Here is a 27,644-nt window from a genome sequence, read left to right on the forward strand (position 1 = left end):
TCTCTCAGCTGTTAGTCCACTTTAAAAAATCTTCCTTTTTTCCACATTCTGGAAAAATGTGTCTAGATTTCTCCATTGATTACTTCAGATGACTGATTTCTAGTGGGGCTTTTCAAAAACAGGTCCTTCATGTTAGCTTTGCAATTTTGTCTGTGGTTTTATTTAGAGATAAAAGAATTATTGACTAAAGAATCTTAGTAAATGTCACTGGGTGAATTGCCCCTTCTTTGCAAGATTAAAGTGAGTTGAAATGTATTGTAGCACCGATTATGTAAACATAATTCAGTAGTAACGAAACCAGATTGCTTTAGGTTTGTGCTACATTTATAGATGATGGATCCCAATGATTGGTGGGATTGTTAGACTATGTAGAGACAGTGACCAATTTTGTGGGGGATACATTCCAAGGCACATATGCTTATGTGAAATCGCATATAATTGGAACGCCCATCGGGAAAGCTTGCAAACACCCTTGTTCTGCCCCATCCCCACCCATTTTGTGATTTTTTGGGGTCACTTCAGGGTTCAGCACAATGTGCGTGTGTGCGATCACACACATATCGGACAAGCCTAAAACGGTTGCTGCCTGTATTTGAGTTTCAGATAATGAGAAAAATTCAAATATTTTGGTTACCTTTCATGTTAAATAATTAGAGAACTTCAGAGTCATGCCGAAAAGTCTCATTGGTTACATTTCTATTGTAACTCCACAAGTTTCCAACAACATCAGATCCATTCCCTATAGTAGAGGGCTCCAGCTGGATATGCGAGACAGTTACATATTTTGAAATAAGTTATTTTATAGTCTATTTCTTAAGAGGGCTACTGTTGCGTAAATGTTACTTCTGTTCTAAAAATATTTCAGCAAGAAACTTTATTTTGCTATTAGTTTTTGTAGTTTGTCAAACGACAATAGTTCAAAGCGACAATTATTCTGCTACTTTTTATTTCTTTACTTTAAAAACAGTTTGAGATGCATGCCAAGTTGAGGTAAAATCATAAGTACTGGGAACAGAACCTAAACTACCTGAACACCTTAGGGCCAGGGTACCTCAGGATTTGCCGGTCCCTTGTATCCCAACTTGACCAATGAGATCATCTGCAGGAGTGTTATTGGCCATTCCTCAGGCTGGTGAGGCTCATTTGACAACAAGAAATTGAGCTTTTAATGTCATCACCCGGTTCTGTGGAATAGAGATTCAGCAGGCATCTTCTGTGCTAACCTTTAAATGCCTGCTGAAAACGTTTCTATTCCGCAAAGCCTATGCAGGGAATTAAGAATCCATTCTTCCCCAATTGTTAATTGATGTCTTAACTTATATGGTTTTTATTGTATGGTTTTATGTTTTATTGCTCTAATCATTTGGTTTTTTTAAAATGGCATAGCCATATATAAACACATTTGTTAAATAAATAAATAAATAAATAAATAAATAAATAAATAAATGGTGAAGAATATACGTATATAGTATTGATAAATTTAATGCTGTTTTGTTCTGAACACCCAAAACATGTTGCAACCTTATTGAATAACTTGGTTTGTAATTGATTTCCCCATGTAGGTGCCATACTAGGCAGATCAGAGACACAGGAGTGCATCTTCTACAATGCTAATTGGGAAACCGATAAAACAAATCGCAGTGGCATTGAACTGTGTTACGGTGATAAAGATAAAAGACGACATTGCTTTGCAACGTGGAAGAATATTTCTGGAACTGTTGAAATTGTGAAAAAGGGTTGCTGGCTGGACGATATTAACTGTTATGACAGGCAAGCTAACTAATACTACTTTTTCATTTGTTATTCATGTATGTGTTCAAAAAGTAATGCTTGAATAAAGTCTGCACAGCTTATAATTCAGTTGGGCTGCTTCAAACCCAGAGCGTCTTGCTCTTACAGAGCCTTTTAACGTAATGCCAACCCAATTTTTTGAGTGTCGCTATCTCAGCACTTGCCATTTGTAACTTTAGGGTGCTGGCAAACATACATTCAAACATACAGAAGTCTGCATTGTCACAAACCACCACCTATACAATGCCCACAAATTTCAACCAATTATCACTTACTGTTTATTGTCTGGAAACAAAAAGAAATGCATTGGATTTTGCCATTGGGATTCAATTATTACCTTAGTCAGTGCTAGCAGATTGGGGTAGTAAATCATCCCACAGTTTTTCATAAACAAATGGTTGTAGAAGCGTCAAGCGAGTGCCAGTAAGTTGGCATTAGCCATATAATGTTGTTTGGGGACAGTTCTCTAACCAAGGACAGCTTTCTTGCAGTTTTTTTTAATGGGGTTAGAAAAACACTGTCAAAGTTAGTTTTCAGCTGAAATACCGTTTTTTTCTAGTCAGCAATATTTTACAATATTTTTAAATAGCACTTACACTTTGTATGTTTGTATATCGGGAGGTTTTAAACACTTGATATTTTATGTTTTTAGATATGCTGCAAGCCACCCAGAGTGGCTGGGGAATCCCAGCCAGATGGGCGGGATATAAATAAATTGTTGTTGTTGTTGTTGTTGTTGTTTTAATTTATTAATGTAATTGAAAATAAATACCATAGCTGTTAAAGGAACAGAAAGCATGTTGTCTACTCAATATGCAGGGGCAAATGTTTACTGCACAAATTCTGATCTTTAAGGTGCTACAAGATTCCTTGTTGTTCATCGGCTGTTTGAATGAAACCATTAATTTAGAAGTTGGCTCATTCTAGTTTTAGTGGACTGATATATTAAAATTGCTTTCTACTCATATTTAGTACCAGAATTTTAAGTTGTGCCAGACAAGATACGCAAGGATGGTGATATTTTTTGCTGTCTGTTTTTAAAAACTGGGGGGGGGGGTACCTTTGGGGATGGCAGAAGGAATAGATTCCCTTTGGAATAGATTCCCTTCAGAAGCCACCACATCAAGACTTACTGTGCTATTAGAGGTGGGAGTGAAAAAGTGCAAGCACTGATAGGATTCCCCCCCCCACCGTCCCCAATACCTGGATATAAACTTTCTGTCAGCTTTTCAAAGGAGGTATATATCCAAGGGCTAGCAGAAACTGAGTTATAACGTCTTCCTCTCCCAAGTCCTGCAGATCCTCTTTTGAAGGATATACTCTGCTGAATATGGCGGGCTGTGGAGAGAGAGAGTTGAGAAAGGGGAGGTGGGTGCAGAGTCCCTGAAAATGGGGTTGAGGCACCATCCATTATCAGGATTGAACCCCGTAACTTATGTAGATATACTTCTAAGTATACTTATATAGAGAGTAATTTTAAAATGTAGGTGGGTAGATAATTAATTTGTGATATTAAAAGGTGGATGAATTTCCTTGTATATGTGGGGGGAGGCAGTATCCTGGGTGAATATGTTCTGATTCTTCTGTTTAAGATAGTGTAAAAATAATAACAGTGGATCAGTTAACGTGTTAAACTAAATTAAAACAAGAGAAGAGATGTAGTAAAATACAAAGTGTGAAATGACAGTAGCATATTTTCAGTCCAATCTTAATTGGTGCAAGTTCCATAGTTTTCAGCCTAGGAAAGCTCCTGTCAACTTTCCCAAAACATCCAGGGGGTGCCAGGTTGTGGAAGGATGACATGCTAAAATTAGTCTGAAAAGAAGCTACTTTGATTCATACTTTAAATTAAGGTTCAGCTGAAATGAAAGTTCCTTTTAACAAAATGTTTTGCACCTGCCACTTGAAAGGAGGCATTCTATAGTACACACAGTTCTTCTTTCTTGCAGAGAAGGAGGCAGATCAGCCTCTATATATATTGAGTAGCTTGTGTCTTTTAAAGTGGCTCCTAGGACTTTAAAGGTCCACAGCAATATGCACAGCATGATCTGCAGCAGTATTAAAAGGGAAGCAATGGGCAGTGTGATTTGCTAAGAGTGGTGAATGGATCACAATTTCGTAGTGAAAGGTAACCTGCTGCTTGGGGGGAAATGTCATGCATTCTGTAACATCACCTTACATCACAATAAATGAGCCAAATGAAAAGTTGGTACAGATCTGATTTAAACACCTGCAACAAGAATATTCAAATGTAGATTCATGACACAATGTTTTAAAAGCAGATATTTTATTACTTTGCATTAGTTGCTGGAGAGTCATGTCTGTGTATTTATACCATTGTAAAATGAAGATGAGTAACTGGTTTTAAACCCTTTCAGAACCGACTGTATAGAAAAGAAGGACAGTCCTGATGTGTTTTTCTGCTGCTGTGAAGGCAACATGTGCAATCAACATTTTTTCTACTTTCCAGAAATGGAGGTCACACAACGTAAGTTCAGTTTTTCTAGTTAGTCACGGTTAGTCACAGTTCAATTTCTGCAACATTGAGAAATGTTATTTTCCCTCACTTATTTGTACTGATCTTAAGAGAACTTCTGTTAATAAGAACTTTTATAACCATTCAAATGAAATCTTAGTTATCCAATTTCAGAAGGACTCTTTAACATTAAAAGCTACATGCTTGTAAATAGCTGTGTTTCCAAAGGTCTTCAGTCCATAAATATCCTTTGTAACAATTTCATGTCTTGGTCACTGATCATAATAGATGTCTATACACAGTGATACGAGTGGTTCAGTTTGGACATAATGTAATCATATTTACAGGAACAACAATAAGAACAAACCATGGAGGCCATTGGGTGTTCTGTTCCTGTTCCCTTTCCTTCCTCATCTCTTTCCTCATACATTACTGTGAAAAGAAGAGTGAAAGCATATATTTCCATTTTGTTGCATTGGTAGTTCAAACTATGCTTATTGACTAACCTTTTGATAACTGGGGCCAATGGGAGTAAGAGTCCTGGAGGGCCACAAGTTTGCCACTCCTGGTTATATTGAAACAAGCTGGGGTCAAACAGTGATCTGTTATACTAGCTTGTTTAAACTTACCAAAGTTTCCTGTTCAGATGTAACCAGCATCAGTTAATTGAAACCTGGAAGAGGAGATTCTTCAAGTCTCTTGGCCATAACAGAGGAGGACTGGGAAGTGAGCAGGTGTGAGGCTCATTCCCATAACACTAAACTATGGTTTAGCATTGTGGCTGAAATGGACTAAATTAGATGTACTGTAAATAGCGTGAATCAAATTCAAAGATAGTCCTGCAAAATCAATAAACTTTTCACTGAATGCAAGTGATAAATATGAACTGGCAAACACTAAACAGCTACTTTATATAGCGTTTTGCTAAATTTAGTACTTAAAGCACAAAGGGTAAAATTATTCTTAACATTCACTTTGTCATTGATTCATACTGAAAATAACTTCTCAGCAAGAATTTAAGCATTTTGATCATTCTTAAATTTGGGAACTATTTTTAAGTATCCTTAGAGCAGTGTTTCCCAACCTTGGGCCTCCAGCTGTTTTTGAACTACAATTCCCATCATCCCTGACCACTGGTCTTGCTAGCTAGGGATGATGGGAGTTGTAGGCCAAAAACATCTGGAGGCCCAAGGTTGGGAAACACTGCCTTAGAGGGTCTTAAAGTAGTTATGTGTCTGACACATGGGAGATAAAGTGATACTGCTTTCTGGAGCAAATTCTGCTGATGAGATACAACACAAGCTTTCAAGTCTCATAACATATGTCAAGTATAAATGAATAAATGGGCACAATGAAAGCACCTTTCAGTGTTTAACCTTTGATCTGATTTAATCCATTGATATCATGATGCTCTGTTTCATATGAAGTCCATTTTACTTTTCTCTCTTTTTAAGAATTGGTACTTTTCTGCTTAGTATTACAGTGTCAGAAGACTAACTGGGAACTTTTCTCCCCTGCAGCTACTTCCAATCCTGTTGCATCTAAACCACCCCTTTTCAGTACCTTGCTTTATTCTCTTGTGCCTATAATGGGAATTGCAGTGATCATACTGGTTTCATTTTGGATGTACCGACACCACAAATTAGCATATCCTCCAGTACTTGTACCAACCCAGGTAAGCCAGTTATTTTGATCTGAATTCATTTGTTGCAGAAAAATGATGGTGGAGTGACTGGACCTAATGACTAGGATCAAAAGAAGTATGAGTGGAATTCTCCTTCAGCGGTGGCTTCTTCCCTAGCTTCTCATTTTCACTGCAACGTCTTGCTCTGTTGAGAATTTTGGGAGTGTCAGCATGTGGTGTGGAAGTCTTCAACTAGAGAAAGGAGTTTGTGGAAACTGGGGGCTTCTTCCCCAGCCCTTGCATGAATGAAGGTGTCCTCTGTTCCCTGAAGTGACTGCCAGGATGGTGGTTGAATGTTCTGCATAACTAATCCATTGTAAACTTCATCTCTATCTTCTGGGATTCATTCATTAGAAAAGTACAGAGATTTTAGACTTAAAAAGAAACTTGTAGGTTTTGATCTTGGAAGTATTAAACATTAGAATCTAAAAGGTAAAGGTAAAGGGACCCCTGACCATTAGGTCCAGTCATGACCGACTCTGGGGTTGCGGTGCTCATCTCGCTTTATTGGCCGAGGGAGCCGGCGTACAGCTTCTGGGTCATGTGGCCAGCATGACTAAGCCACTTCTGGCAAACCAGAGCAGCACATGGAAACACCGTTTACCTTCCCTCTGAAGCGGTACCTATTTATCTATTTGCACTTTGACATGCTTTCGAACTGCTAGGTGGGCAGGAGCTGGGACCGAACAACGGGAGCTAACCCCATTGCAGGGATTCAAACCGCCGACCTTCTGATCAGCAAGTCCTAGGCTCTGTGGTTTAACCCACAGCGCCACCTGAGTCCCTATTATTCTAACATTAGAATTTAGCAGTATCTTAAGAAATATTACTCTAGAAGAAAGTACTTCTTCACTCCCTGCATAGTTGGAATTATGGAACTCACTCCCACAGGATGGGGCCACAGTAGTGGCCCACCAGCTTGAATAGCTTTAAAAGAGGATGAGACAAATTCATGGAATATAAGGTTATGTTCCACTTCCACTGTTAGAGGCAGTATTGTAATTTTGTGTTTTGCCATGCCCCCATGGCTGCTAGTTAGTGACTGATGTCTGCAGCATTGCTTCAGAATTCAGAATGTGCCTACTTCACAACCTGTAGCATAGAAAGTCACTGGAGAAAAAATCCAGTTCTTTAAAACTTAAATTTACTGAACTAAAATTAAAAGTGAGACAGTCTGTTATATGTGTCGTAAAGGCAGGGCACACAAGCTTTACACATGGTGGTGAATAATTTGATTGTATCCAGGCATTGGTCGTCTTGTTTAATAAGCTGAGATAAAAGCAAGTCTTTTGGCCGTGCATGCAACCAGGAAGCTCTGAATGTCCTGTCAGATAGCTAGAAGTGGATACAATCTGTGACAAGGGAGGTGATGCTTTTGGTGAAGCTATGATTACCACTTGAGCTTGTTTCAACTAGTGTATTATTCAGTGCTGATACATATTATCTTGGTTTCTCTGGAATCACCTGTTTTTAAATTTAACTTCCCTTTTGCCTTTACTTCCTTTTTGTCTCTACTTGTTGTTGTTGTATGTGTGCATGTACACATTTGCATGCATGTACGCACACACGCACACACACATATACACACACATCAATGCATGTTAGTCATGGCCATTAACTTGAGTGGGTCTAGTCTGAGTTGGACCAGCATTGATTACTACCTATTGTGTTTATAAATCAGAAAATAAACATGATCAGATTTTTAAAAAAGAATTGTTCCTATGATACAGATTTTATAGGATTGAATCCTACAATGGACTCGATCCTATAAAATATTATTGGTAATAACATACAGATTCTTATTAGCATTTTTGTTGCAGAAATTTGGCTAGATGTAGAGCTTTTGATGTAAACTCATTAATGCAAGAGTACAGATGAGGATATTGACACATTTGCACCAGGTGTAAGGAAGGTGCCCATATGTTTAGGATTATTTCAATGGAAAAGGAATTGTTCATGATATACTGGTCTTTTTTATATTAAAAGCCTAAAGGTCAAATGGTTTCCCTTGGAGATGAGCACTACCTCATTTTTATGAAGTATCTCTCTTAGCTGACCAATTTGGAATCATTTTGTGTAAACACTGTTAAGAACTAAATTGCTGTCAGTGTTCGCTGCTGCACAGTGATCTCTTCTAGTTTGAGGGCTATTTTAAGCGTGTTCAGGTGGTACAGTACTTCTCAAAAGCGTGCAGGTTGAGAGAGCACATGGGAGAAATAATTTTAAAATGTACCTCCACACCAAAATCTCCTTTATGTTGGTTTAAATAGGCTGCTTAATTTTGGAAGTTTTCAGAGATCTTCTTTCCACTACACCCAGTTTCCTCATAGACTGGTCTCTATTACATGTTTCAGCTGCAGTTTTCAGCAGTTCAAAAATGCAGCTCAGTTCAGGAAAGAAAGTTTTGAATTTTGCAATAGTAGCTGATGGTTTATAGATAACTTTATAAGCTTCTGTTTTCTATGAACCAGCTGTGTTTAAAAGTTTACATATGTAATTTGATGAATAAATCTTGTCATAAAACAATTTTGCGGGAGCGAGTTAATGTGAGGATACTGGGTTTCATAAGGCTAGCCTGCATCTGCTGTTGCATGGTGGCTATTACTTAAATTGAATGTGCAAAATCATTCTTAGTAGCTAAGCGGAGTTTATTTACTGTTCTGGTTCCTTTAAAAGTGGCTCATCTTTCTCTTAGTTTATTGTTAAACCAAGCTTGTGTTGCAAACACTTAAAAGCATGGTTCTGATTAAAAATGAAAGTGGTGAAATGAAGTTGGTCTTTCCATGACAATAAAAGCAACAGTCATGGGAAACTTGGAGTATTTCCATGTTTCAAGAGTGTCCTAACACAAAGTGCAAAGTGGAGGGATAGTGCAAGTCTGATTCTCTAAGCCTGTCGTCTCATGCTGCTGCGGAACGGGTTAAAAGGCCTTTCTTTCTTTCTTTCTTTCTTTCTTTCTTTCTTTCTTTCTTTCTTTCTTTCTTTCTTTCTTTCTTCTTTTGTGGCATTACTTTTTTTAAAATAATTTATTCTTAGTACTTAACTGTCGTACGTATTAGTTGTTCATTTATTTTTTTAAAGTATACCCCGCCTTTCATCGTTGTCATTACCAGGTTACAGCATGACATAAAAAAGAAAAAGAAAATCAGTAAAATGAAAACAACAAAAATCATTAAAACAATTAAAAACAGCTCAAGCAAGAAGACTTAGCTTTTTTGATTTTGTAAACTTCTTCCTCACTCTAAACTGATGCCTCCTTTCATTCTCTGAACATAAAATTTCAGTTTATTACTAACTTAATATTTATTTTATTTAAAATATTACATTCTCAAGGCTGCCTATATTATACATATTGCTGGTGTATAATATAAAAATACATATGCAGTACAAAAATATCAATATAATAATGCCCTGAACTTAGCAGATGTGTTGGAGTATATCTAAAATGTGTAAGTGTATCGGCACTGCAAATAGAGGTAGTTGCAGCATTTCAGAAACGGTGTTGTTCTGCACATTATTCCTTGCTGTACTGGTAGATTTTGGTGTTGGACAGTTTATCCTCTGAACAAAGCTTTTCGATATTGTGATTCTGTTCCTAGCATTACATGTTCCTTTCCTTTCCCATCCTCTTCTCTGTCTGGATTCTTTTTCAGCTTTGTCCTGTACCCCCTGTCTTTTTCTCTGCAGCTCTACTCTTTCCAGTGAACCCTTATATTTCTTTTCCATCCAGAGATGAAGGAGGATGTCCTCTTTTGTATATTATATCCCACTTCTCTTGTCAGCAGGATCTAGGCCTTTTTGTTCGTATTTGTAAAAACTGCCATACTGTTGGTCTTTTACTAAATTACTATTTTAGGTTGGCATTTAGTAATATGAGGGTTACATATTACCACTGTAGGTGGTTAATGTGGTTTGTAGCCACCTTTTTATTTTCTTCGTTTCTTGTATTTTTTTTAAAATAAATTGCTCATTCCCATTGGTGCTCAAGTAAAAGTGAACTAAATACAAATGATCTTTCAAAAATAAGCGAGAATCCATAAATAGGACATAAATGTTTTAAAGGTCTTTTAAAAATATATACCTTAGGCTCCAGATTTTGTTTCAGAAGCTCTGGAGTTTGTACAGTCATTGCCAGCATAAAACTTAAATGAAACTGAGGGTTTTAACTAAGAGTAATTTAATAGCAAGTCAGAGAACAAAATTGAGAGAAAACAGTGCATTTATAACATTTTTTTAGTTGACCTTCCAGAATAGAAGTATTAACTCTAAAAGTAAAAGTTCACTTTAAAAAGAAAGTTAAAATAGAGTTGTTTTTGTTTTTCTTCGTATTTTTGGATCTTGCTTCAGAATCTTTTAAGCTACCATTAGATGATGCAATGCTGCCCTCTGGTGTAATGTAGAAACATATCAAATTCTTCATACTTGCATATTACTTTAGCAAAGTTGAAAAGTTCATAGTAATGTCTATAAAATCATCTGTTTGAACCCATGTTCGAAACTCCCATTGTCCTACGCATGTTTTGCAACAAGGAATTTCATTAGTACAAGCAGTTTCTGAGCTCTGGGTGCAGTACTGCGCTTAAGATTTCAGATTAAAACTGGAAAGTGGAAGAAAAGGAGGGCCTTTTTCTGCCTCCCAAATTCCAGCCGCTCTCTGAAGACTGGAGAAGAGACCCTCTTAAGAATATGAGGGGGTTGGGCAGGGGAAGGACTAGACCATGTGAAAAATGAACATTATATTTTAGCTGCAGTTCATTCATTTTCAGCTTTGTATTCTTGTTACAAAAAAAGTGTGCCTAGACATTCCATTGTTGTGGCCATATCTCAGCTTTCATATCTCAGTTTCTAACACTGGATTGAACTCACTAGTGCTACAACTGCATTGTAGTACGTCACTGAGATTCTGTGACAATGGCAGCATGCTCGGATTTATTTCACATGGGTTATTTTGTGGAAACTTTATAAAATATCAATTTCAGCATGATATTATTAATACATGATATTAAATACTGAAATTTCATTTGTGTCATACTGTAACTATTGCTGCATCTCTTATAGTCAATGGAGAATTAATGTAAATTCTTGGGTGATTTTAGTTCTTGATTTTTCTTAAAGAGATCTATACAAAATCTTAGCAGTAACTTTTTAGTGCTTTCCTTTTATCACTTTTCCTAAGCTTGTACTTAATTTTGGCTGTATGAAGTAATATTCTTTTGCCTGTGTGTTCTTCTTTACAAGCACGCCTTTCATATAATGATAGAGGTAAGAGGCATTGTTTTATTCATAGCCATGGATATGTGGAGTTGTAGACTGGAGCAGGACCTGGGCATTTATAAATGTTTGAGCTAAAAAATAATCATATACGGGAATTCTAGAAAGTACAGCTAAATTTCATTCCTACAAATTGTTCTTTGTTTCTGTATCACACTATCTGGCTATGACTTGTAGTGGCATACCCCAGCATTTTAAGTAGAATAATCCTAACATTGTGCCAACTACAATCAACATGGAATTTATAGTCTCTGGGGTCAAATTTTATATTGACGTATATGCTGTTCTTTACAACTTTTATGGGTGCTTTTGGCAAAGTGGAGACAATAAGAGAAAACTGTGTTACACTGATAAGTTTTGACATGTAGCATGAATTTGGAAAACATAAGACCAAGGACCTTTGGGTATGTAAAGCTAGTCAAGCAGTCATTTCAATCATGACCATTGAATTTGTTACATTGTATATTTTGCATTTAAATCTATTGTTGTCATGATTGGGATTTGGCAATGAAATAGGCTTACATAAGATTTGCATTTTGTACACCTCTTATCTGAACACATATTCATGCTCCCCTTCCATGAAATATATCTGAAGGCAGATGAGTTGTTTATTACATAGAGAACTTATTTAACTGAATCTGTTTTTAAAGGTTTGCATATTCTGTATTTATCAGTTATTATCCATCGATACTAATACTCATTGACACTGCTTTGCTTCTTGTTTTCAATGAGGATTTATTAGTTATTAGTAACTCCTGTTTTTATAGCTATGGCATGTTGCTAGAAGAAAATATCCAGAAAATGTGAAATAAATGCAAGTAGTTTGACTATGACTGTAATTCATAGATTATTATTGGTAAAGGAAATAAATTAATGGCTTGATTCAGATTGCTAAAGTCAGAAAGCAGAACCCCATAATATATTTGAAAGTTGCCCTTTTGTAACCTTTTATGCAGGGGCTAGTAAGAGAGCTACAGAAACAGCAATTCATTAGTTTAACCTCTTGCCAGCTTTAACATTTGCTGTGCTGTGCTGCAAAGCTTGGAATTGAATGGAGGGTGTGTTCAGGGTACTGACAAATTTGCACAGTGACAGCTGCAGAGGGGTAGGAACATATGGGAGAAAGCCTTGCTTCCCTTTCGTGTCTTCACCCACCCCGACTGCAAGAAGTGAGAGTAGGAAGCATACTTCTTTCTCACTTCCTGCAGCAGCAGGGTGGGGAGGGGGAACATGAAATTGACCTGGCCTCCCTCCGCCCATCAATGTTTGACGTGAAAAGGATAAACACATTGAGAAGTGGTTTTTATTCCATGGAAACCGTATCCCCTTGAGCAAGGCCCTGATGGGTGCTGAGGAGTGCACCTTGCTCCAGTAAAAGAACAGCTGGGAGCCTGCATTAATCTCCCGATTGTCCTTTGAAGGGCTGCCGTTAGTGACCCCACACCTGAATTGTGTAGGTTGGGTTGGTGTGGCTTCCCCAAAACAGCCTCTCAGGCCAAATAAGGAAGGCTGGTGGCCCAAGTTTGGGCTGGAGGTTCCCCACCTTTGGAGTAAGGGTGAGGCAAGCTAGGTAGGAAGTTGCATATTAAAGGTAGAAGTTGGCTGTTTGAGAAGGAGCTCTTCGGTAAAGGAAAGAAGGAATAAAATTTGAACAACTGCCTTCCCTCTGGCTGAGTCCAAAGGCTGCCCAAGGCTTGTTCTCCCCTCAATGTATACAACATAGTGGGATGGGGAATCCAGGGGACATATCTGTTATATGCACAGCAGAGGTGGGAGTCCATATAGATCAGGGGTGGCCAACTCCCAAGAGACAGAGATCTACACACAGAGCTAAAGGCTGGCAGTAATCTACCCTCTTTTGGGGGGTTCGGGTCAAAGTTGTTTAGCTTTTTTTTAGGGAAGAGGAAGACCCCATTTTGGGGGGGGGGCAAAAATGTTGAGCTGCTTTGGAGGGAGCCAGTGATCTACCACAGACGTCAAGTGATCCACCAGTGGATCATGATCTTCCTGATGGGCGTGCCTGATATAGATAAACAAACTGCTCTTTATGTATATGCATAACTTGGTTATCATTTGGAAAATTTGTTCCACATATTTGGTCTTGTGTGGCTTAATTTTTTTTCTGATATCTATTAATTGTCAACCAAAACTGCCTCATAGCAGAGGGAAGCCTCTGTTTGTTTAGATAGGAAATGTCTAAAATAGGCACTATATTTTTATAGTGTTAAATAATTTATAGTGTTTAAATGAAATGGTATGCATGCCTAAAAAGTGGTTTTGCCATCTCATCTAGCCTTGCAATTACACCTGGCAGGAGTAGACACAACCTGTGTGCTGAATGTTACAGAACCTGATACACGCAGCTTAAAGGGCCTCAGGTGACCACTTGAGTTCTTCAATAGTTCTCTTGGATGATAGTTTCAGCTGTGCCCTAGGAAATACTTGGTGCCTGATGTATGGTTGCTTATTGTAATGTGTTTTGAAGGAAAAAAAATTCAAGGAGACACAGGTGCAGCCATTCAGTTATCTCAACAAATACGATCTTGGTAAGGTTTGGGACACTGCTGTATTAAAAGCCCAGTTTGCCTTCTGCTGTAAATTTTATTGGCGGAACTTGAGCCCCCCCATGTGTATGTTTCCCCTTCTACACGCTAGAGGATTGTAGTACAGAAAACTAGAGTTTAATGGGTTTATGTTGTTTCTAGGATCCTGGACCACCACCTCCATCGCCACTGATGGGCCTGAAGCCACTGCAATTACTAGAGATCAAAGCTAGGGGAAGATTTGGCTGTGTCTGGAAAGCTCAGTTGTTAAATGAATATGTAGCTGTGAAAATATTCCCAATACAGGTATATAAATATCCTTATTAAGTGCTACACTGCTGTGAATTAGAACTTCTTTGCAAATTGTTACATGTACAGTCCAGAGAAATGCTGGAATTTCTTCCTTACACTGTTCTGAAAAGAGTAATATTACAGCAACCTATGAGTATCTAGCTACCTATCTATCTGGGGTGTAGCAGCTCTAGGTGTACCATGAATTATGAGACAAATCAGGGCGTTTTGAATAATTCTATTTTATTTAAGTTGGATTTCACTGTTAATAAGGCATGATATGGAGCTGCATCAGAGACTCTCTGAACTTCAGAGTGGTTTGGAGACCTTAGCTTTCGAAAGTGCATGCCCACCCTCCATGCAAAGCTAACTGCGGAAATGGGAGCTGCCCAGAGTGGCTGGGGAAATCCAGCCAGATGGGCGGGGTATAAATATATAAATTATTATTATTATTAACTTGAAAAGCAGCTTTTTGTCTGGGATTTAAATGAAGTTTATTATCATATGTGACACACATTAAGGGTTTGGCACCTTGATGTTAGTGTTGCTGTTTTTGCTAATTTCCATTGATTTCAGTTACAGCTAAGTTTGCAGTCCTAGCCTCACTTACCTGGGAGTAAGCCCCTTTGAATTCATTGAAACTAATTTGGGCTGTAATCCTAACCCTGCCTTTCAAGATGTAAGCCTCAATGAAATCAACAGTATTTACTCCCATGTAGTAGGGTTAGCTGGATACCTAACCCATGGCTGCAATCCTAACTTGTTCCATCAGTGCAAGGATTTCTACTTGCACAGTGGAATTTCCTGCCCTTCTGCCCCTACACCCCCTAAATCTGTTCTTTGGAGGGAGCCACTGATCTACCACAGACGTCAAGTGATCTACCAGTGGATCATGATCTTCCTGATGGGTGTGCCTGATATAGATAAACAAACTGCTCTTTATGTATTTGCATAACTTGGTTATCATTTGGAAAATTTGTTCCACATATTTGGTCTTGTGTGGCTAAATTTTTTTCTGATATCTATTAATTGTCTGCAATCCTAACTTGTTCCATCAGTGCAAGGATTTCTACTTGCACAGTGGAATTTCCTGCCCTTCTTCCCCTACACCTCCTAAATCTGTTCTGGGGGTACCCAGAAGAGGGGGAGAAGTTCCATTGCACAAGCAGAAATCCTTGACCTGATGGAACAAATAAGTTGGTTACCATTCCTAGTCTGTATCCAACCCATTGTGTCTAAATGGACACAGGTCCATATTTTCCAGGTCTCCTAAATTGCAAAGATTAGCAGTACTTAATTGGATGATTATATAAAAGACTGGTTTTCTTTTGACAGTGAATTAGGGAAATGTTATGAAAGTGCAGAAGAGATTTTTAATTTACATTTTGAATATATTAAAACACTTTTTTTTCTTTTTAAGGACAAACAGTCATGGCAAAATGAATATGAAATATACAGCTTGCCTGGAATGAAGCATGAAAACATACTACAGTTTATTGGTGCTGAGAAACGAGGCACCAACATTGATGTTGATTTGTGGCTAATAACAGCGTTTCATGAAAAGGTTTGTTGTCTTTGTCAAGTACTACAGTTTTCATAACAGCCCCCTACTGCCCACCGTCTCTGAAAAAATGTTTGTTGTAAGAAAATGGATTTGGGCTATAGTCCTAAAGCATCTGTACTTCAACAGGCTATAAAAAGTACCGTATTTTTCGCTCTATAACACGCACCCGACCATAACACGCACATATTTTTTAGAGGAGGAAAATCCGTAGGCATGCCACCCGTAGGCATTCCCTCCATAACACGCACAGACATTTCCCCTTATTTTCTAGGAGGAAAAAAGTGAGTGTTATGGTGCAAAAAATACGGTAGTTCTGGCCCTCAAACAATGAGTGTTTGCTGCAAATGTATATGGCAAAAAAATGGGGGGCCATTCTTGCTTCTACCATATTAGGCTAATGTTAAATTGTATTATGGATCTTGGAGGTGGAAAAGCTCAGCACGAAGTCCATCCCCCCCATATATATATATATTACGTTTATCCTCCCATTCTTTAAAACAAACAAATATGCAGTGTGGTTTATATCCACAGAGCTAATGGCTTTTAATTCTACTTTCAGTTCTGTTGAACTGAACTGTGGTGTGAAACCATCTCTGTATTCCCACTGCGTTCCCTACCCTATGATCTTAGGCATAGAGTATCTTGGGTATCTATGGTTTTAGAACTGTGGATGTAAATAAGATGGGTGCCTAAATGTGTGTGCTATTCTCTATGTTCCTTGGAAATTTCCATGCAAGTTCTAAAGCCCGTTCTAGCTTACCAGTGGCTATTTTTTCCCTTATGAGTAAATCTGATAGAATTAGACTGAAAGGGAGTTCAGGATAATTGTCACATTGGAAATCAAACAGTTACCATGCCATCTCTAACAGGCATGCAGAGCTGCATTCTAAATGTGTATGCAAACTTCCTTCTTGCAGCAGTATTGGAAATTGTGTGGCTCTGTCTTGATATTGCAGTGAATAAGGAGAAGCCTATGCTAGTCAAAAACATCTTTGTGTACATTGGAGCACTTGCAAAGATCTGCAGCTGGGACACTTGTACTAGTTGTTTTACACCTATATCTTGTTATAGCCGGTTTGGGAGGGGACTATGTTGAAAACCTGTAAGATGTAAAAAAAAATTATTCTTTGTTGTTTAGGGTTCGCTTACTGACTTCTTGAAGGCTAATGTAGTCTCATGGAATGAGCTATGTCACATTGCGGAAAGTATGGCTAGAGGTTTGGCATACCTTCATGAGGACATCCCTGGTCTAAAAGATGGACACAAACCAGCTATATCCCATAGGTAAGACATTTCACGTACAGTGGTACCTCGGGTTAAGAACTTAATTCGTTCTGGAGGTCTGTTCTTAACCTGAAACTGTTTTAACCTGAAGCACCACTTTGGCTAATGGGGCCTCCCGCTGCTGCTGTGCCGCCGGAGCACAATTTCTGTTCTTATCCTGAAGCAAATTTCTATTTCTGGGTACTATTTCTGGGTTAGTGGAGTCTGTAACCTGAAGCGTATGTAACCTGAAGCATATGTAACCCGAGGTACCACTGTACTAGCTGAACTGTCACTGCATCTTAAATGTAAACAGAATAAATTGACTTCACAATCCTTCAGAGGTCCAGTAGTTGTATTATTTTATGTGATTGCATGACTGTAAGAAGTATATCATGTTTAGAGTTACGAAAAGCAACATTTGTGTGTTGGTTGCCAAATTTAATTGATAATATTTATTTTGACAGTTTATATATATCATTTATTTACAACTGTAGTGTGTGAAATACTCATTACGGTGAAAATAAAAAAGAGTTAAAACGATAAAATCGTCATTAAAATAAAATAATTAAAATAAAAACAATTAAAATAGTATAGTTTCCATCTCACTTACCTAATTCCAACCGCATCTGATGGGGTAGGGTTTCACATTAAAAAAAACTCCAGGCCACTTTATAAATATGGTTCTGAAAGAGGAGGAGAACCTCAGGCCCAGGACCCAGATGCCCCCCCCCCCCGCTTTATCTGGTCCACAGGATTCTCCTAAGCTCATCTCTCTCACTGGGCCTTCACTATGCCCTCCTGGAGTGCTTTGGCCAGGCTAGAACATGTCCTTGAACCTTGGTGATGCCTCTTGCTTGCCTAGATAGGAAATGTGTGTGGATCTGAGGGAATGAAGCCCACTGGCTAAAAGCGACACCCCCTACCCCCCCCACTCTAAAAAGTGAGTTTGAAAGTGCCATCTGACACATTTCTTTCTCTTAAATACTATTATAGTGATACTTACACTATGAAAAGCCACTTTTCCATTACATAAGCAGTGGAACTAGAGACCAATATTAGTTTCGATGGATGAATGTATTTCTCATGGAGATGCTTGTGGCATTGAAGGGCCAGAAAACTTGTTACTCTTTAATTATATGACTGTGTATTTTACTGCTAAAAACAGCAGGTGCCTCCACCCCTTCAATTTAAGACTAGGGCTTAGGAAGAATACAGAAATAATAGTTTACCTGTGTTGAGTTGTGCCCAACGGCAAGGGGAGTTCAGGTTTTAGTTTTCCCAGGCCTCCTTGCAGGATCACAAATACAGAAAAGGTCTGAAACTCCAGCTTTCTGCCCCAGATTTGTGAAGCTTGTGAAGTAAAGTTAGCAAACTGAAAACCTCTCTGAAGTGGCTTGTGGTAGTTCTTACACCATTACTATTCCTTCACTTGGCCCAATGAAAGCAATCTTTTAAAAAGAACAACCCGTGATTATGGCATGAAATGAGCGTGAGTTCAGGATCCTCTCCCCAATTCATATTAAATGGTTAGGAGACAAACTGCCTCTCCTTTCTGCCCTCTACTCAATTCTCTATAGAGGAATGGTGGAATGTTTTGTTTCCCTTCCCATTAGGATTTTGAACGGGCTGCAGCAGAGAGATGCACCTTAAGAGCAAACAGCCTTCCTTCTCTGTACAGGACTCAGAATGCCCAAGAGCTGCTGGTGATCACTGCTTACAGCTTTGTAAAAGCCAACATTTGTGAGCCCCTGATGATAGTTACACAATGAATAAATCTAAGCTGAGGTTCAAACATATGCAGGTGTTGTTCAGCAAGGTATTTTTAAGCTTTATGATTATGTAGCAATTTTTATATTGGTGCATGTTTTCCTTTTTTCAAGGGACATCAAAAGCAAGAATGTGTTGTTGAAAAATAATCTTACAGCTTGTATTGCTGACTTTGGCCTTGCTTTAAAATTTGAGGCTGGGAAGTCGGCAGGTGACACACATGGTCAGGTAAGTTTAAAGTTTAAAGAATTGTGATTCTTTTTGGGATTGAAATAAATTTCCCTATTTTCTGGAGTTTTCCATGAGAGGGAGGAGGCTTGTAGACTTGTTGTTATGAAAATCCGACTAGGTCTATCACATCAGTTTTGAATGCTTTCTCTTGATAAAATGTGGCATAGTAATCATTGATACGAGCACTTTAACACTGCAGAGAAACTACCGTATATACTCGAGTAGAAGCCGACTTTTTCAGCACATTTTTTATGCTGAGAAAGCCCCCCTTGGCTTACACTCGAGGGAGGTGGTGGCGGAGGGACAAGCGGCCCGAAAAGCTGCTCTTTCCTCCTCCTCTGCCTTTGCCGCTGTCGGCGGCAGTGGAGGAGGAACGAGCAGCCCGAAAGCAGCCCTTTTGGGCTGCTTGTTCTCCCTCCACCACTGCCGCCACCACCAGGTTTGTGGTGTGGTGAACCGGCTTATACTTGAATCAATAAGTTTTCCCAGTTTTTTGTGCTAAAATTAGATGCCTCGGCTTATATTTGGGTCGGCTTATACTCAAGTATATACAGTAATACCAAGTAGGAAAATTTAAACTGTTAGTTTGCTTTCAGACATGGTTCTCCTTCCCTTTATGAAGCCTGAAAGAGATCTAAAACATAGATATATGTAATTTGGGGGCAGGATGGAGCACACACCTTTGCCAACAGTTCTTGCATCTCTTAATTCCTTTATTAGCCATTTTGAAAGAATGCTGATGGCTACTGAAACATAAAAAATAATAATAATGCTCTTTTAGTATGCAATATTCTGGACAGTTTACTTGTTAAGAAATGTTATTGGATTTTCTTTTGGTTTAGAATGTGAGCTATTCCAAAGTAAAATGAAAGACTTCAGAGCTTTACATAATTTCCATTCGAATGGCAATTAACGATGTTTTAAAAATTCTCTAGAACACATGCTGGATGTTAGCAGATTTTGAAATCTGAATTACATATGGTTGTGACCCTAACATCTAGTGATTATTTATTTTCAAGGTTGGAACCCGAAGATATATGGCTCCAGAAGTGTTAGAAGGTGCCATAAACTTCCAGCGGGATGCATTTTTGAGAATAGACATGTATGCCATGGGACTAGTCCTGTGGGAACTTGCATCGCGATGTACTGCATCAGACGGTAAGTAAAATGTATGTGTGTTGTACACACATGAAATGTTCTAAGCTCATATTCTTTCCGCTGGATACATATAAAGAGAAATTAAAGCAAAACTGTCCATGAGTGTTGGTACAGAACCCAGAAAACAGCATCTGACCGGAGTCAGCAAACAGCCCACTCATCTTGAAATCTACCCATGTAGGAGGTTACCAGGAGCAAGTAATAGCTTAATCAAATTCTCGCTGTTGAAGCAGACTGTAGTGCAATCTGTTTCTACTCTTTTCTGCAGTCTTTCAGCAATGTAGGAGTGGAGCAGATAATCTTACATATAATTACAGAATGCAGGGTTGAAGCAAGGTGAATTCACCTTACAGAAGGGAGCAGAAGTGGTTTTCCAAAGGGTATTTGTAGATATCTTGCAAAAGCAGAGTGTTGAGATGGCCATCCATTCATTAATATGGATATCTGAACGTGTGTGAATGAACTCTGAGTAAGCCCTAAGCCATCAACCCAAACTGATCAAACATGTCAAGGCAAGAATAAAATGTATTTGGGGTTGTAACTAACTTCAACTGAACTTTGGAGTGAGTTGTTACCCTTATAAAAACATCCTGGCATGGTATGTGTCAGGGAACTGACATCAGAGCCAGAAGTGGAGGCAGGGTTCCCAAGCGGTGCCAGAGAAGGGCCAAGCAGGGAGAGAGGGGACTCAGCAGCTGGGGAAGGAAATCAGCGTAACACCAGGGATAAAGGGGGGCGGGTGGGGGAATCGGAGAGAGGGCTCCAGGACTCTTCGCTGGAGACCAGCGGGGAGAGCACAGGTCCTCCGCTACCCACACCCACCCTGCACAGAAGACTTCCGCGCAGGGAAAGTAGGCGGAGACTTGGCGTCAAAGAACTTATTTGCTGGAAGAAGTTCAAGAAATGCCCACTGACGGATTCTGCTAGCGACTGAACAGCCACAAAGTGAAGGGCTGTCCAGCCAGGAAAGGTTTAACCAGGCTACCTAGCCAGGAGTGGCGGCAACTTACGCATGAGCAACCCCATATAACCATTACAGTATGTTTCCCTCTGCAGTTTTAATGCTTGGAGAGCAAACCGACTGTTCTTTGGGGACATTGTGTACTGAAGTGCAATGACTATGTCCTAAAAGGACAAACTTAAAGAACCACTGACCTCGAGTTGCTGCACAAGATGTGCTTCTAGAATATGGAATTCCCCCATACCACAATTTTTAATAAAGTTTCCACATGCAAGAATTTGGATGGAACATCTTGACTTGTCTATATTTTACGGATAATGGCTTAACTGAAATTGTGAATTGAACCCCACATTCTGTAGAAGATAGGTGCATGAACCATGGGAGATTCATTATGCTCAATGAACAGCCATGGGCATGTTGCCAACTTTTAGCCTAGTGTTCTACCCTAAGCAGCATGGAAGAAAGATGTTTAAATGTGATTTACCTAACAGTTTATCTTTTTTAAAATACAGGACCTGTGGATGAGTACATGTTGCCTTTTGAGGAAGAGGTGGGCCAGCATCCCTCCCTTGAAGATATGCAAGAGGTTGTAGTACATAAAAAGAAGAGGCCTGTCTTGCGAGAGTGTTGGCAGAAGCATGCTGTAAGTAATATGCTCAAACTTGCAGGGTAATATCGAAGCTTCCATTTGTAATTAAATGAAATTTCACCTGCAGCAATGTTGTTTTAAAGAATCTATAGTGAAACTAAGATTCAGGGTACCGGAGTATATTTTTGGAAAAGTTTAGACCAAGGGATGTTTAAAAAGTTTTACTATCTTTCAGGTGTTTATTTGGAGGCAGTAACATATTCAGCTGTTTAACATGTTTCTTGAAGTTCAGGGGGGAAATCATGGGCACAATTGAGCATAAATTGAGCATTTTAAAAGTAATGAACGGGGCTTTGTCACAATTAACGTAGATCCAGTTGATTTCTATGGGATTCCATTGTGACTGTCTTCTGCCAGATCCTAATGGTGTTTCAAATTGGTGTGATGCAAAGGTAAACCACAACTGTTGGTCTTGCTCTCTCTGTGTAATAGAAATCACAGATTTATAAAAGAGCCTGTAAGAATGATCATTAAAAAAATGTGAAACATTTTGTAGTACTGTATACTTCAGATGTTTAAAACTGTAAAAAATTGTCTCGTCTCAGAGCGCAAAAACTCGTGGCTCAGCCAGTTTGCAAGAAAGTTTATTGAATGAAAATTGGCTTGCAGTGTTACTTCAGTGTTACTAGTAGTAATGTTTATGTATAATGGTTTCACAGGATTTTTCTCCTTTAGAATGTTAAAAGTTGATAACCATGGTCTTGACTTGGACACCTGGTTAATTGGTAGCAAGTGCATGCACATAAATGAGAATAGGTGTGTAATACACTTTCTGCAGCCCCAATCCAAATGCTGGCTGCAGAATTAGGCAGTTTCCAAGCCATCTTCAAGAGCAGCCTCATGCACAGAATGTTTAAGAGTTCTCCGAATGGGAGGTTATTAACTTTGTTTTTAAACAAGTGTGTGTCACTATAAGAGGGATTCAAGTTTCTTCTAAGATTATCACATGCTTGACAGCTTACGTCAAAAATTGAATGTTTCCATTCTAATTACGTTGTTGATGATGATTACTTTATATTTAATGTAATTTATACACCTTCCTTTTTAGGGAATGGCAATGCTCTGTGAAACAATAGAAGAGTGTTGGGATCATGACGCAGAAGCTCGATTATCAGCAGGCTGTGTAGAGGAAAGGATTATTCAGATGCAAAGACTAACAAACATTATAACAACAGAGGACATTGTGACTGTGGTCACCATGGTGACAAATGTAGACTTTCCTCCCAAAGAATCCAGTCTATGATAGCTACAATGGTCACACATCTTTACCCATCAGACTCTGAACTGGAGCTGCTAAGCTAACGGGCCTGTTTCTGCTCAACAGTTTTCTCTGTGTGAAATTATGGAATGGTAAGTTTGTCTTTGGAGTGTGAGTAGGAAGACGCCTCCTTGCCCTACTCCAGACATGAATCCAGGAGACTTACTGCATTCCTTGCATATGCCAGAAGGACATGGGCCTGAGAATACGGCAAGGTGATGTTTCAGGAACTTATTTGAAGAACATGGACCTATCCTGGCTGGTGAAAGATTTTAAAAGCTGACATTGTATTTCTTAATATGTCAGAGACACTAATTCCTTAAAATGAACTACTGCTATTTTTTTTAAATCAAACATTTCATTTCAGATTTAAGAAAAAAGGGTAACTTGTTTTTATTGCATTTGCTGTTGTGTTTATATAAATGACTATTGTAATGCCAATATGACACAGCTTGTGAATGTTTAGTGTGCTGCTGTTCTATGTAATCAACGTGGGATCTAGCAAAAAGGCTTCCAAGCATTACTTAACCTCCCTCAACAAGGTATACCTCAGTTCCACCTATGCTAAATTGACAACACTAACAAAACTGAAATAATTGATTGATCTGAATTTTGTAAAATATGTATTACAGATTCACAGTGTTTTTTTTTAAATAAAAAGATGGTAAGCTGTGCTTCATGCCAACAGACAATGGCCATTCCTAAAACAGTGGTATTAGCCTTTCTGTGTTCTAGCTTGTGTATAAAAAAGTATTGTTTGAAATGGCAAATTGCCCGGTTTTTAGTTTAAAGCTTTATTTTACCTCCACTTCCCAAAATATTGCATACATTTATTTTACTAAATATTATTTAGGTTTGCTGTGTGACAATATTTTAAAGATTTAAGCATGACTTAAAAAATAAATTTTTATGTGAGCTATGGCACTGGAAAGCTCTTAATTTTAATTCTTTTTAAGGAAGATTTTTTTTCCAATCTATGTATGTTAATGTTCTGCCTAGTGTATTTTCTGTTTCACTAAACAGGATACAGCACCTTCTGTATCACTGTTTCAGGATCACCTCAGGAAGCTTCATTACCCAGAACTCCTCACTCTTCATGTGTTGCCTTTTGCAGCTTCACAACACTTGATTTTTGGTGCCGACTTGTCAGAGTAGTATTTTTCTGTGATGCATAGGTTTGCCCTGTGGTCACTAAATTAAAAGTAAGTTACACATTCACTCTCAAAATATGCTTGCCATCAAATGCAATTATTTCTGTAGAGATTACAATGTAGCACAGTCTAGAAAAAGCAACCCTACAACTTTAAACGACTGTATTCAAGAGTTATAGGCATTTAAGAAGTTAAGCCTTACCATAAAAAAAGAAAACTCTAGTAACTGGGCAGCAGGTAGACAGGTGCCAAAGTACTTCTCGAAAGTAATAATACACTAGAGTTATTTGATCAGCTACATGTACACAGGCCAAAGTAAGTTAACTGTCTAAAACTAAAGTACAGAACCAACAGTAGCCAGTGTTACGAGATATTGGTCAGGTGCATTAGACTTTTAAATAGTGTTTTTTAATGTCACAATCAGAAGTTCACTGTGAATGTTCTTGTAACAGTTATTTATTTAAGCCACAGTGTTTTCTTATGTACCAAATCTCTGGGAACAAATAAGAATTATTTATTAACAAAATTTTGATCACCAAACTTGCTAGGAAGAGCAGTAATGGCAGAGTTGTTTTGTGTGTAACTGGCATACCACCCAGAGGTTTGTTTAATTTATCTTTTTTTTCTGTAGCCGTAAGAACCCCATGGTCTGATTGGGTTAAAAATACTGTTGGGCACAATTGCTATTTTCCTTTGTTGACAGAGAGGGACTTTGAATTATTATTATTATTATTTGGACTAAGGTAAATTATGTGCTTGCTTCTGATTTTAGGACTTGATATAACAACTTAAGAAGTCTTGCCTGAAAATATCCAAATGGACAGATATTAGGACAATGTAGGAACTGTGTATTGGTGATTATCCAGAAACATGTAAATACAATAACAATTTTAAAACACCGTTGCCATGTTTGTTTTGGAGAATCTACTCCAATTTTTAATAGAGCAGCTTTCCATCAAACACTAATTTCCACAAATATGATCCTTGAGCCAGGTGGCAACTTTTCTCTTGTGTATTTTTTGCTAATGCATTTCCGTTTGCAGGTCATATAGGGAAAATCATCAGAACTTGACAATCAAATGGGGTAATGTCTCCATCCTTTTTTTTAAAAAAAAATGACTTTTGAAATCCCCCAATAAGTACCTTTATTCAGATTTTTAGAGAATTATCGTGAATTAATTGTTCAGGAAAAATATCTTAACTTTTTAAAAGCTATTTTGGTAGAATCTGTGAAATTGCTAAAATTCACCAAACTATAGATCCATATTTAAGATATTGCAAATAACCCCAACATCTTTGTTTCCAACTTATGCAGAAAATGTAGAGGTGGGCAAGTTTTAAAATGCTTAAGCCAAGACCCACAAATAAAGCCACATATTAAGAGAGAAAAAGGCTGAGCTAGGATGCTCTGGTTTCTGGCAGATATTGTGACCATTGTTGCTTTTTGTATTTGAACCATACAGCGTGTGTGGATCTGGCCAGCTCGGGTGGTTTACCTTGTATTTTTGACTTGTGAAGAAAAGCTAGGGCTATGGCTCAAGCTTTCAGTTGTCTTTGGTTTGCCTGTATCTACTTAGTTGGCTGCCATATAATTGCCACAGAATTTAACTGATTAGCCAGTTTTGTGATCAACTCAGAAGTTTAAACCCTGCAAAACCTTTTCAGTTTGTGTTAGATGCTAAGAACTTATATCACATGATGCATGACTACTCTTTGTACAGTTCCTACTAAATATAACTTAGCATTTCGAAACAGATTGTGCCTCGTAATTGTTGGAGTTCTTTGACCTAGCGTTCTCATTCATGGTGGTATTCTGAAAATGAGTCTGGATTAAAATACACAACATTATACCTTCTTTGATAGCGAAATCCATGTGGAGTAGCTCTTGCATAACTAAGGTGTAATCAGATGTAGTAGTAATAAATATTGTTCATACTACAGTTCTACAGAATAAATTGCTGATTGTAGTTTAACAAAGTGAGGTGACTTGATTGGTTGACCTTTTTCCAGTTTTCTCTTTTTAACCTTTTTAATGCATTTTTATTAGGAATATTTGGTATAAGATGCAGAAAGCTATGTACAGGATTATGAGCAAACAATGATAGTATCCTTGTTGGAACACCATTTACCTCAAGATACTCAACCAGCAGTACGTTTTGGTTTTTTTTTAAATGCACACTCAGTCCATATAAGATGTTACCTCTCAAGATATTGGTAAGCAATTATTTTAGCTTTACTCTGTACTTGTCAGTGTTCTTGGCACAGGTGGTTGTACTACTGTCAAATTGCTCTTGCTATTTTTTGGCAAGTATTTAAAAAGAAAATAACCCCCATTCTGGATAAGTGATTGTGAAATATTGTATAAATAAAATGTATGCGCTCTTTCCTTATTCCCACAAAGATGAATAAAAATTTAAGTGACTACTAAGATTGGCATAGTCTTTCTCCCCCACCCCATTTTAATTCTGTGAATTTATGTATGCTGGATGGCACTCAACATTTTACACATTTCCAAGACTTCTGCTTTCTCTGCAATATTTATTCCAGAGGGCCCCCAACTTTCTGGAACCGATGAGAGGGGGGAAGGGGGAGTCCTGTTGTGCAAGCAGAAGACCATTGCAGAATTCGGTAGGAACATATTGTCCAGTATGTTTATACTCCCTTGCTCTTTCATTCATAAGTGGTTGAAAAAAGGGATGATCCGAACTACTCTATACATTCTTAAACAGGCCCTTGCTAAGCTGACAACTGCGACTGGATTTCTCCCACCACCACCAGTGTAAACAGCCGTGTTTAAGATTAGAATAAAATGACACTTGTCTTTCTGTACATGTTTTAAATTAGTGTGTGAAGCCTTTCTAGATGTTGTCATGGCACTATTTTGGTATTCACCCTCATACAATTGCAAGGGTATGAGAGGGGAAGAGCACAAATGCACTCAGTTCTCATCCCTGCCACTTTCCATATATTGGAGCGAGGGCCTGAACAAACAAAACGGCTGTACAATGGCTTTTGGAACCTTGTGTTTGTACAAACAGGGCTGCTAAATTTGAAGGACAGTGTATTTACAAAGGTAAAGGTACCCCTGCCCGTACGGGCCAGTCTTGACAGACTCGGGGGTTGTGCGCCCATCTCACTTAAGAGGTCAGGGGCCAGCGCTGTCCGGAGACACTTCCGGGTCACGTGGCCAGCGTGACATCGCTGCTCTGGCGAGCCAGAGCCGCACACGGAAACGCCGTTTACCTTCCCGCTGGTAAGCGGTCCCTATTTATCTACTTGCACCCGGAGGTGCTTTCGAACTGCTAGGTTGGCAGGCGCTGGGACCGAGCAGCGGGAGCGCACCCCGCCGCAAGGATTCGAACCGCCGACCTTTCGATCGGCAAGTCCTAGGCGCTGAGGCTTTAACCCACAGCGCCACCTACATAAACCCTACTTTTTACCAAGTGAGAAAAACTGAAGGCTCATTCAGAATTTGTCTACCAATATGTAATGAATTCTGGCTGTTGATGGAATCACTCCTGTGATTATAGATTGTCTGGAGACAACATATGGACCAAGAGCTACTGAACTCTCCCCTCTATAA

The 27,644-nt window shown here is 38.6% G+C and overlaps 2 protein-coding genes across 3 annotated transcripts in view; both read left to right on the plus strand.

Moving 5' to 3' along the window:
- ACVR2A (activin A receptor type 2A) overlaps nucleotides 1-26,489 on the plus strand; it is a 52,841-nt gene extending 26,352 nt beyond the window's left edge. Inside the window, exons 2-12 of one of the 2 annotated variants that reach the window (XM_081929127.1) lie at nucleotides 1,563-1,770; nucleotides 4,170-4,279; nucleotides 5,788-5,942; nucleotides 11,190-11,213; nucleotides 13,928-14,071; nucleotides 15,477-15,620; nucleotides 16,759-16,904; nucleotides 18,767-18,881; nucleotides 19,904-20,042; nucleotides 21,516-21,646; nucleotides 22,701-26,489. In XM_081929127.1, the coding sequence (XP_081785253.1) occupies nucleotides 1,563-1,770; nucleotides 4,170-4,279; nucleotides 5,788-5,942; nucleotides 11,190-11,213; nucleotides 13,928-14,071; nucleotides 15,477-15,620; nucleotides 16,759-16,904; nucleotides 18,767-18,881; nucleotides 19,904-20,042; nucleotides 21,516-21,646; nucleotides 22,701-22,895 (1,511 nt within the window). In that variant the 3' untranslated portion in view covers nucleotides 22,896-26,489. The remainder of the gene's footprint in view (nucleotides 1-1,562; nucleotides 1,771-4,169; nucleotides 4,280-5,787; nucleotides 5,943-11,189; nucleotides 11,214-13,927; nucleotides 14,072-15,476; nucleotides 15,621-16,758; nucleotides 16,905-18,766; nucleotides 18,882-19,903; nucleotides 20,043-21,515; nucleotides 21,647-22,700) is intronic. The other variant, XM_081929128.1, reaches the window with a different exon arrangement.
- KIF5C (kinesin family member 5C) overlaps nucleotides 1-27,644 on the plus strand; it is a 316,620-nt gene that overhangs the window by 8,187 nt on the left and 280,789 nt on the right. The gene's annotated exons all lie outside the window — the stretch shown is intronic.

The sequence above is a fragment of the Podarcis melisellensis genome, assembly GCF_964234715.1.
Source record: "Podarcis melisellensis genome assembly, chromosome: 1".
Lineage (NCBI taxonomy): Eukaryota > Metazoa > Chordata > Lepidosauria > Squamata > Lacertidae > Podarcis > Podarcis melisellensis.